Consider the following 11,953-nt stretch of genomic DNA (forward strand, 5'->3'; position numbering starts at 1 on the left):
AGCTTCCACTGAAGTTCCTGAATAATTCAATCTAGATAACAATTCAAGTGTCATGTTGTCCAGCTAAACGTCTTTGAATTAAATAAAACAATCAAGTCCAGTTACTGTAATGCACACTTGGTGAAACAGAAGTAAAAAGTTAAAAAAAAAATTGAAAAGTGCTCTGATTCATCTTACGCATAAATAAATATTCACTAAACAGCCTAATACAATATAAAGAAACAACAATGTGTGTTTTCTTTTTAATGACAGTAAATTAATTTCTTGCATTAAACATATGTATTTCAGTTTGGAATGGATAGTAATATCTGATCAGACATAACAGTAGTAAAAACATACAAATAATAGCAAAATCGTAATAAATGTTTTTAGTTTAAATGGACAGAGAAAAACACAAGCACTATCACTATCCAAATCTATGTTATATGCCTACTTGCAATAATATCACAGCAAAAAACTGATATGTCCATACATTGAGTTTTCTGTCATCTCTGTTCCTTTACCTCAACAGGAATCACGTGCTGCATGTTCATATTATGTTGATGTTCATCCTTCTTGGAGACTGCACTTCAACGGTATTCTCTCATGTCAGAGTACATACAGTCCTCAGGTAAATCATGCTTATTCTTCCATCTTTTAATTTTTCTTGATGAGAAATCCAGTGCCACGTAGTTTATTTCCACCTCTTCACCATCCTCCAAAGGAACAGAAGTAGAGTTGTAATATTACCACCAATTCATTTTGTAACATTTTTCCAATATACAGTAAATGCTATGGGATCCAGAATGCAATAAGTAGGGTACAAACACACAGAACGTAACCGCCATCAACTACAAATTCCTCCGGCATTCAGCCACCTGTAATGAGATCCATTGAGCTGTTAATTCAAATCCACTGATAAAGTTGGTCCCTTAATCTTAACAAGGCAGACATTTAACCCTAAACAATGATGGTTTATGAGCCCCACCAAAGTTGTTTTTCTGCCTACCTCTAGGAAAACCTGTACCATAGCTGTCTAAAATAAGGAAACACTTGACTGTGTTGCTATGGAGGGAACTAACAACCTAATTGTAAGGGTGTGTTGGATAGATGTCAGATGTGATTGGATGACACACTGGAATCAGTCAGAAGTCATTTCTTTGTCTTCACTCTCTGCACCTGTACCTGCCTGTATTTCACCAGAAGCTAACTCATCATCGCTCTGGTAGGAGATTACATGTCTCTCATACAAAACGTGCAGCATGTCAGTTCTGTGTGTTTCAGCCCCTAGAAATTAACATTCACCTCGTCACCCATGGTATTTTTCCATTGTATCATAGTCCCATATAGTGTTGTGATTGAAGTCTAGTCACGCATTCAGTGATATTTGTAGTATATTTACCACATTGTTCCGTTGATCCTCGGCTGATCGATCCAGTTCAACATGACTAGAAGCTGTAACTTTTCCTGTTCATAAAAATAAGATATTAACTTCAGTAAAACCAGTGACTGTCATTTTATTTTAACATCTGCTGAGGACTGAGAACTTCCTCATTCTAATACTGAGAAGAGCCTCCCTTTGTTCTCCAAACAGCCTGTTTCTGTTCTCAGCTCTGCCGTTGTAGTCTTAATGCTGAGCATATCGTGCTTTCTAAAATGCTTTTCTGCTTACCAAAGTTGTAAATACTGGTGTTTTTAGTTGCTGCAGCTATTCTGTTGGCTCCACGAAGTCTGGTTTGCCACTTCTGACTTTTCTTTTCGACAAGGTATTTCTGTCCTTTAGGTCAATAAATTGATGTGGCGAAAATCCTGTTAGATCAGCAGTTTAATATGTATTCAAATCAGCTTCTTTGACACCAACAACATGCCACATTGAAAGTCTTATTTTCTGCACTATATCCTTTGGTGTGAACATTAACTGAAGCTCTTGACCTTTGTCTGCATGATTTTATACAGGCACTGCTGCCATGCGATTGACAGGTTGAATAAATGCATAAATGAGTGAGCAGATGATCTTAATAAAGTGCTTGTGACTATATCGACTGTCTGTTGTACACAATAAACCTACCTTTGCAATGTTCACAGGTTTGCTTTGGTTTTCTGGTGAAAAACAGAGCACAATTCACAAGCAGGGAGCAGGCCAGCACTGTCCCAATGACAATCACAAGCGGACACAGTTCTTCTCCTGTAATTAGAAAACATTCCAGAGAGACACTTGGTATCTTAATTGCTTTCATGGAGTTTCATGAAGATAGTTTTAATTTGATTATACTTATTTTATCTGCCAATTCATGCTTTTCGTATCCGTTGCCCCTCATATTGGATGCAGACACCCGTGGATGTTGACTTTAAACTCTTTGAAGGATATGGTAGCTAGATACAGACTGAGCTGTGGCACCAAGTCAATAAGATCCTTCCTGAGGTGTGTCGAGCAAAGTGGGAAGAAAAAGCACAGGATTTCTGGACAATTTAGAACTGCCCTCTTTTTGCCATGCACAAATTGAAGCACCTCTAAAATTCGGCAGCGGCTACTTCACAACTCTTACTCCTACGATGATGAATTATAAAGGTTTGGATGATGGAGAATCTTCTTGGATTTGTTTTAAGCAGCATTTGTTTTCCTGGCGCATGTGCATTTAGAAAGTTTGCAGTGCGAACAATGGCGCAGTCACACATTTTGGGACGTGTATGAACATCTAAAAAGAGGTGGATGGCAACATACAAATCACACGTACCCTTCCAGAGCCTTAAGAAATGAACGCAGGCATTTTTTGAGCAAATTGCTAAGAGCAAAACAATTGTGGATTGCAAATACCCCAACTGTCAGTTGTGCTTTCTGAGTACTTTTTTACTTTTCTTTTCCACTCTCATTTAAAAAAAATACCCAGACTAAAATAACAATTGAGTCTTAGCAGATCAGGGGATTTCAAAATACTTTGTCCCCTTAAAAAAAGTTACAAATCCACTGAACTCAACATTGCTTTTGTATATTTCTAATACAGTAAAAGTTCAGTTCTCAATAATGTGTTAAAAGCTTGTGGATTCAGTACTAATTTATTGTTAAAGTGTAGTTTGTTTCATATTCAGATTAGATTGTATTATCTACTCAGGCCACATGTTAATAAGACCTCACAGCAAAAGTTACTGTATAAATTGCACAAGAGAACATAAATGGAAGCAGGCCTCAGTGTGATAAAGGGCACTGCAGGAAATGTCAAGACAACACAAACAAAAGAACACAAAGAACAAAGAGAGGAAAGATAGCAGAGGCGGCAGAGAAGAACCCTCTTCATGCAACCTGTAAACTACATAAACTAGTTCACTGCTGTCCAGCTGTTGTGATTTGCGGCCCTTTTAAATAACACAAAGTTGAATTACAGCCTTAGTTTGCAGGTTATATAGAATATTTATAACTGTAAACACTTGGAGCAAATCTTATTTTTGAAGACCTGAAGACATCATTTTCTTTTTTAAATGTAGAAAAGAAATGAGATGTTTATTTTTTTCTCTCTCGGCTTGTCAAACATCTTATGCCCTCTCATACTCACAAAACTAAAACATCAGTATAGATCGATAATGATTTAAAAACTTTTAAAAAACATACTTGTCTCGACTTTAGTTCCTTGACCAAACAGGATCTGTCCACACGTGGCCACAGCACAGTAATAAGTTCCAGCATCAGAGGACTCTCTTATGGTTTTGGACAGACGGTAGATGCAGCTCCTTTCCTCCGGTTCATCACTGCAGGTGCTATCAGTGTAAATGACACCTGGATCGGATTCTGATCCAGCTCTGAACCAGTGCACACGGTGTTCTTCTGGACACCGACCTGTGTTTTCTTTGTTCTTGTAGAGAAATGAACATCTCAGAGTCATAGAGTTTCCCAGCTGGACCGACTCCACATCTGGACTTTGTTTCACGGAGACAGATTTCTGCTGATGTTCAGGATCTGTGTGATTCACATAAAGATGTGAAGAAAAGAACTATAATTGTTTTGGTATTGACACAAGATTCATAAAACAAAATAAAATGAATATAGTTTACCATTCACAGCCAGAAGTGTGCCATTGAAATATGCCATTGTGTATGAAGATCCTCCTTGACAGAGATAAGTTCCCTCATCTTCTTTGCTTATATTTCTTATGGTGAGAGAAAACGTATCACCCACTTTTGTGATACTGAATCTTGAGCTGTCGAATTGATCTTCAAGTGCTGGGAAGTCCATATATCCTACAGCAACCCTTTGGAACATATTTCCAAAACTCAGCTTATACCAGTATAATAACCTGGGTTTCTCCCCAGAGAAGGAACATGTTAGAGTGAAGGTATCCCCAAGTTCAACAACAATCAAAGAGATTTGCTGAGGAACCTGTTGACTCTGAATCAGAGCTGAAGAAAAGAAACAGACAACAACAGAGTTACAACACGGCAGTGCGAAACACTTAAGACAAGTCAAAGCTAAATCTAAAAATGTTACACAGCCTAACACATTTTGTTAAAAATTGTTGATAACTGCTCTCATCTTATGATATACAAAAAGTGAACTCACACAGAAAACTTAAAAAGGTCAAAGCAACAAATCTTCCGATCATTGTGGCACATCAGACTTCTGTTGCACAACTGATGTCTCACATGGAAAATCAGATCACAAGGGGTTCAAGGTTTACAAAGAGGAAATCTTAGTGATTGGCTGAAACACTCAAAATGTGCTTCCTGTGAAATTTTCTATACCAGTAGCCCATTTTCAGTAAATCTGAGCTCTACTGTAATTTGTTTTTACATTGAGCGATCAGGATTCCTAAACAACATTTGACCAACACATGACTGAATAACTGTACTCTTTGTAGGTGATTATACAGTACAGTTTTCCATTTCTACAAAAACACACTTGCATAAAAGAAAATGTCTTTTTAAACTTGTTTTTCGGTTCTTTATGAAGTTTTAGATCCAATGCAAGTCAATCAGTAACAGATGTGGTGTATTAAAGACAAGTAGTCTTGAGTTGTAGTCACAGATAAGAGATATGTGCTTTTATTAATATCTTATGAAGGCAAAACAATAATTACTTATTTTTGCAACTTTACAAAGTAATTTTAAATCAAAGACAGCAATGGAATACATTTAAAATCAGGATAGATTGAAATGAAGATTTTGTTGGTGCTTCTTACAATTTCACTTCCTGATAAAGTTTATTATTTGATTTCATGGGCTCAGTACCTCCTGATTGGATGCTATACCACTCCGTTGGTGTGTATCCACACTCTGCAACAGACTTTATTCTGAGTCCCATTATGGAGCAATTTTTTGACATAAAACTCATTATTTTTCACCTGTTGTTTGGTTAAGTTTGAGCACCAAAATTACTTGGTTATGTTTAGAAAAAGATCCTGATTTGGTTTAAAATAAACATTGTCTCTGATGTTCACTTGTCTGCATTGTTTTAGAGTTACCAAATTGAATTAATGAAGATTTTATTCTGCTGTATACTGTATTTTATCTGTTGCATGTTCCATTTGTTTATTTTACCTTGCCTGTAAAGTGCATTGCCTAACCTCCATGTATGATATTACTACATAAATAAACTTGCCTGCTTTCCATTATCTGAAAGCGGAATAGCTTGTGGCTTTGTGGTGAGTCACAATTTTCCTAGTCGGGTGGCATGTAGGCAGCAACGGCAGTTAACCTGCACGTGACCCACAGATAGACATCAAACACAGCTGTGGAATAACAACCTTCACTGATTTCTTCACAGCCGCATTTTAGAAAAGTGTCAATCTAAGTGTCAAATCAGACGATACCGTCTCGTTAGAGTCAGTATCATCTAATTATGTGGGATGCAGAACAAAGGATGAAAACTTTGTACAGTCCAGGATATCGTAGGACTCCTGGTCAACCTGCTTGACCATCATTGTTGTGCTGACATGGTTTCAGCAACACATACCAAATTTATAAAAAAAGACTGAAAAAAGTTAGTTTGGGACACAAACTGTGCAACACCTTCCTCATGTGAAGCATGGTGGCCACATCAGAAAGCAACTGTCCGATCAGGAAAGAGTGGTGAACATTAGATTAATAGAATAATAAAAACTGATTGACTAAAACGGCCAGAAAAGAGAACAGATAAGAAAAATGAAAGCATTTAAAACATCAAGTGAAATAAAATTAAAGAACAAAAGTGCAAGTTTAATTTCCAGACAGCTCAGTTACTACTAGAAAAAAAAAATAAACGCAGCTACAACAAAAACTGGGAAACAACTTCTGAGTGAATCAGGTGGAAGGCGATTTTAGAAAGGGTTTTTATGCCTTTTAAATTTCACACAGAGAGAAGAATCGATTGTAAATGTGGGTCTCATTAAATAGAAATTCATCAAAGTTGGGAAAGCTTTATTAAAATAAAATATATACATTAAGTCTTCCGCATGCTAAAGCCCTAAAATGGAACCTGTGTAGTCTCTATGGTGTGCATTCATTTTTAGTTAAAGAGACGATATATCAAGATTAAAACTACACTACCCAGACAAACATACTATTTGCTTCCCATTTGGTTTGTTGTGATCTAGTCACCTTGGATCAATCTGTACTCATTTTATAGAGCAGAGAGTAAACAGTTCTGTCATCCTGTGTTTTCATGTCTGTGGGGATCATGAGTATAAGCAGAGATCATTTGCACGAAGCTGAGCCTTTCTCATCTTTCTCTTAGTGCCATTTCCTGTAACTCCATGTCTCATTCACACTGCAAAATGACTTATCACTGTCCCAACATTTGCCCCCATTGTGTGACAATTCTGTATTATTGTTCAACATCCCCCTGGATAAATTAGTTTTGTTTTTTTTTTAAATTTTATTTCGTTTTTATTTTTTTGTTTATGTCTTGGTGTGAAATTGTGAAATCATTAATTATCACTCTTATAATACATGCCAAAATGACCACAACAATAAAAGCTGCATTACATATTGCTGAAATATCAATTTATCCTTGTAGAAGTCAATCACAAAGATTCTTTCTGTAGAGGATTCCTTTTGAAACGGTGAGAAATGAACACCAACAGGCGTGATACTCGTAACTTCCTCACACCAAAAAGCACAACAGGTGGCCAACCGTGTGCTTTGGTGGTGAAAGCTCGCTGTAAGCACGCTTACTGGTCGGCCTCACCACTTCAGAGCACGTATCTTCTCATCTCAGGAACTAAGACAGAGGCAAGACGCTGCCTGCGTGTTACATAACAGAACCAGCCTGAAAAATAAAACCATAGCACTGGTGTACAGTGATTAAGCTGATATTTGCTATGTCTTGATTTACTGTGGAAGATCAGAGAGAAAACTCCGATCTGGAATTTCAAATTACACTTACAGTTTAGTATCTACAGAAGGTGGCAATTGAGTTTTAAGTAGTTATTTTAAAAACTTGGGTGAAAATATAACTTACTTAGACTTAGACCTTAGACTTAGATGATTTTATTAATCCCTGGAGGGAAATTAGGTTGTAGCAGCAGCATGGATATTCCTTAAAGGGGTAAACAATAAGACAACACAGAATATTAGGGTATAAAGTGAAGGTAAAATAAAATACGATAAAATAAAAAAAAAGTGAAATAAGGTTTTAAAAATATATATTCAAAATATATATATAAAATATAGAAAAATCAGCAGAGGGTGTTATTTATTTATTTATTTATTGATTCATTCATTCATTCATTCATTCATTCATTCATTCATTTGGAGTATACAGAAATATACAAATGAACCGAAAGTGTAAAATGTTAATTTGCTTCTATGGATATACAAACAAATTCTGATTGGTGACTCTCAGAAGCCAGCAAAAAATGTAACATAAAAACAAAACCTATATGCAGAAGTAGTCCCTTTTATCTACATTTAATATATGAAGGGCACTTGGATGAGGCAGTTAAAGGACAGTACAAACAATGCAATTTAAAAGGTAATGCACAATGAATTAGATGGTTTTACTGCACAAATGCAGCATAAAGACAATTCAGAAGCATGTAAACATAGAAGTAGCATCATTCATATATGTGTAAAACAAAAAGGAACTTGTGCAAAGCAGATAGACTATATCAGTGCAGTTAAAAGGCGTGGAAACTTACAGTCAGCAACAGCCACTATATGGGGAGGAGGTGTTTGTCTGATGTGGAGGGGGTGATGGACGCTACAGCTCTATCTGTGCTTTAATCACACAAACTATTTGAATACTGCATTAATTGTTGCAAATGTGTGCAATAGCAGTTAAAACAACATACAAAGAGGAGGAAATTGTTTCTCTTCAGACATGCGAACAATAGATAATTGTCATGCAACTGTGCAAAAACCGTTTGATCGGACCAATGGAGGTCATTTTCATAGCGAAGCTCTGTGGTGTTTGTACGTCACTGCCTGTGAAACAGCAAGCAAAGCCACATGGATGGCAGTTGAGCCGTGAGATGCAGGCTGTGGCTGGCCATTTCTCTGCTTCTGACAGACCGCAGAGCATGTTTACTCAGAAAGTACATGACTTTGGGCATCAACAGGATATGTAGCTAGTTCACAAGAAGCGTCCGCAGGTTAAATTTAGCAGGAAACAGTTGACTGACAGCCTTCCTGGAGATGGACTTGTTCAGTACAAAACAATGTACAAAATTAACCACCCATGTTTAACCGCTTAGCAACCGTATCTGTTTTTAACAATGAGCTGTAAATCAATCTATTACCATTTACCATTTTAATAAAGTGACATCTTATAGTCACATACATAACATTTAAGGTTTATATTATAAAAGTGGAAATTTGGAGGTCATCGTCTCAGCACCAGCTTTGCAGGCCACCACTCGTTTGACTTGTGTGTAACTGAGCAGATAAAAGCGGCGACAAGATCAACATACCACTAGCAATGGTTGAGTGTTAGCTGCTCTCTGCTCAGGTGGGTGTGGCGGACTAAAAACAATCTCCAAACCAATCAACCACACATCTGGTTAAAGTAAACGCACTTGGACTTCTATTTAGACCCTTTTCAAGTGAACTCAGGTTTATTTATATAGTTCAATATTATAGACCTCACTCTGCGTGAGATCTCTCTCTTTTGTGTTTCCTTGTCTGCTTTCACTTTTCTTCTTTATATCCCAAGTTTTGACTCTTACTGCTTTTATCATGTTTTTTTTTATCATAAAGTACTTTTTAACAATGTTTTTGAGTGGTGTGACATAAATCCAATTTATTTATCTTCATTAATAAAAACTGACCTGCAAGGGGCAGCTCAATAAGTTCAGCACCTTTTACTAACACGTGGGTGAAAACAGTGACTAAGCAGCACTTCCCCCTTTCCAAAAAACTAAGGAAGAAGACGACCATGTCCCTGATTACTCTAACGGAAACCCTCAAAGCACAACCGTGTGTCTATTTTTGTAAGGTGTTACTGCAAAAAAAAAAAATGCAATTTTTTTGTCACTTGTCGCTTGTCTTGCTGAAAAAGGCTAGAAAAGATGTTAGCCCACTGTCCTGAAACTAACACTAAAAAGTAAGACAGAAAAAAACTACCCCCCGTAGATTCACACCTCATTTCGACCACACAACCACACTGCTGCTGAATTTTCCATGCATCACTGTTTGCTTCTCACGCTGTGTGAAGCATCAACCAAAGAATTTCATGAGAATTACTTCATTATTTAGCTTCTATTAAATGACTCAACCTAAACAGTCATATAGAGCAAAAAAATCTGTGATTCTAGTATGTAAGTTTGTTGTGATGTTTCGTTAATATCAACTGCAGGGGGATGTGAAGCTGAACAGAGTCGACGTGATGCAGCAGAAAGTATGAGACAAACTCAAACCAACATATGTGTCATAAGTCTGAGCCCACTGACTCCCCTGTAATAAACCCATTTGTCATTCAGTTTCATTATAAATAACTTGTCTTTGTTGTTTTTTATGGGCAGCTGAGACTATTTTTTCCACTTTCCAGGGTTAAAACACACCTGTAACACCACAACTAGTGTTATTTTAACTACTGCAGATGGTGATTGGTGCAACTCACTGCTGTCTAATATAAGCACAACTGAATTAATCCAACTAAAATTATCATTTAGTTGCTGTTTCATAGAGCACAGCCGCTCTGGGGTCTTAACATGTTGAACCAGCAGTGACAAAGACTCTGACGCCACCTAGTGATAGGCTGTTAATAACCTGTATTGCAACGTCTCAGTGTTTTTGTATAGAAATTGCCACTGCATGATGTGTTAGAAATACTGGGATGACTCTTTTCTTCCATCTGAGCAACACAATGGTTGATTGACTGACTTATTCAGTGTTGTCTCTTGACTTCTATCTCATTAACTCCAATCTTTGTGACAGATGATAAAGGGATGTAGCACGTGCTGCAATTTGGTATTGAAGCAGCTTCAGTCAACTATTTAGTGGGTTTCTGGGGATTTATATGGCTGTTCCTGTCCTGCTGATTCAGCACTTTTAGTTACTGCTGAGAAAATTTTTAAGAAAACTGTTGCTTGTTGTTTTAATTTGTGTGTTTTAAGCACCAGTTTTATGCAGCTAAGTAAATATATTGAAACCTACATATTGTTGGGGTTTTTTTATCCCTTGGAAACCTTGTCTTTGCTAATCCTTTCTTTCGGATTTAAATAGTATTGTCTGGGACGGTTCAATCTCCAAACTCATAACTTGTGTCACTGGGAGGGTTTTAGTGTGCTGTAAAACATGGCTTTAAAACGGAATGAAGACTCTAAATTCAAGATACTCAGAGAGGGGTGTGTATATATGGAGCTGACATCGTATATCTTTTAGGAAAAGTTGAAACTGAAAGCAAATCTTCTAGTATGGAAGATTATTTATGACTGAATATATTCTAAGAAATGAATCATTTTAGGCTTTGACCTATACCTTAAATTAACTATTTTTAAAAAGACATGAAGCTGTGACACAGAAGAAATAAAATGACACCTCTGCTCATCTGTGTCTAAACCACTGAGACATTTTACTGTTTAATGGACAATTCACTACCTAGGACCACTCCTTCAATTTGAAGCTTCATTGTTTATTGGATGCAAATGAGCGTTATATTGGCAATGACTGAGTTGAGCTGATGCAGTGTGGGGACAAGTTTAGTCAGGGATCAGCAGAAGCTCCCGGGCCGGCGGACCCCCTAGAAGAAGTAGAACACAGGAAGAGGAGGCAGAAGTAAAGGGAGGGTGGGTGGGGCACCAGAAATGTGAACAAATTAGTGGGAATGGCAGAGTCGTATAACAGAAAGGGGAGTGACTGAGGTGTGGTACTGCTCCTGAGCCTCAGCTAAAGATTTTATCTCCATTTAGTCTCCAACCTAGTATCTTGTCTCACTGAGAGGCCGTTAGTGTGCTGTAAAACATCACTTTAGAGAAGGGTGTGTAGGGGTGTGTGTATATGGAGCTGACATCGTGTATCTTTTTTGGTAAACCTTTAAACTGAAACGAAACTTTGTAGCATGGAAGATGGTTTATGATTCAGCTGTGTACTCAAATAAGTGAATCTTTTTAAGTTTTGACTTGTGACCTAAATGAACTTATAAAAAAAAGACATGAAGCCGTGACACAGAAGAAATAATGTGACTCTTCTGCTCATCTGTCTAAACCACTGAGACATTTTACTGTTTAGTGGGCGAAGAGAGAAAAATGTAATTTTACAATGTGTTCGGTGTCCAGTAAATCTATCAGAGGAGTAACAAGCAAACATTCTCAGATTTAAACCTTTATTTACTGCTGTTAGTGCTTTCTCTAGAGTCAGTGAAAGGAGCAAGATGAGCTTCTCAAATATTTTAAATATTGGCACAGTCCCAGTCGAGAAGACTTTTGCTCAGCGGGTGTGTCTCTCGTTTAGCTTTCATCAGGACAAAAAGTAGTTAATATTAACTGAGCTTATCAGCCATAAAGTTTAACAGTGCCGCTTTGTCACTGTAAAGATAAATGTCTTGTCGCCACACCTTGTTTGTCTGCGT

General features: G+C 37.2%; 1 protein-coding gene across 1 annotated transcript; it reads right to left on the reverse strand.

Moving 5' to 3' along the window:
• Nucleotides 1-228: 228 nt before the first annotated feature.
• LOC111581199 (uncharacterized) lies at nt 229-4,628 on the reverse strand. The gene is made up of 6 exons (XM_035956943.2): nt 4,529-4,628; nt 4,024-4,368; nt 3,584-3,928; nt 2,048-2,164; nt 1,382-1,446; nt 229-695 (listed from the first exon to the last, which is right to left on the reverse strand). The coding sequence occupies exons 1-6, from the start codon at nt 4,569-4,571 to the stop codon at nt 570-572; spliced, it is 1,041 nt and encodes a 346-aa protein (XP_035812836.2). The 5' UTR covers nt 4,572-4,628; the 3' UTR covers nt 229-569.
• Nucleotides 4,629-11,953: the final 7,325 nt, after the last annotated feature.

Source organism: Amphiprion ocellaris, chromosome 13 (genome assembly GCF_022539595.1).
Source record: "Amphiprion ocellaris isolate individual 3 ecotype Okinawa chromosome 13, ASM2253959v1, whole genome shotgun sequence".
Taxonomy (NCBI): Eukaryota; Metazoa; Chordata; class Actinopteri; family Pomacentridae; genus Amphiprion; species Amphiprion ocellaris.

What these genes read in the sequence shown, in the direction of transcription:
- LOC111581199 (XM_035956943.2), bottom strand. Translation starts at nt 4,571, where the DNA reads ATGATCGGAAGATTTGTTGCTTTGACCTTTTTAAGTTTTCTGT. An exon ending in GACCTTTTTAAGTTTTCTGT is followed by an intron (nt 4,369 to 4,528) that starts GTGAGTTCACTT and finishes TCTTTTCTTCAG; the next exon opens with CTCTGATTCAGAGTCAACAG. An exon ending in AGGATCAACGGAACAATGTG is followed by an intron (nt 696 to 1,381) that starts GTAAATATACTA and finishes GTTCCTTTGGAG; the next exon opens with GATGGTGAAGAGGTGGAAAT.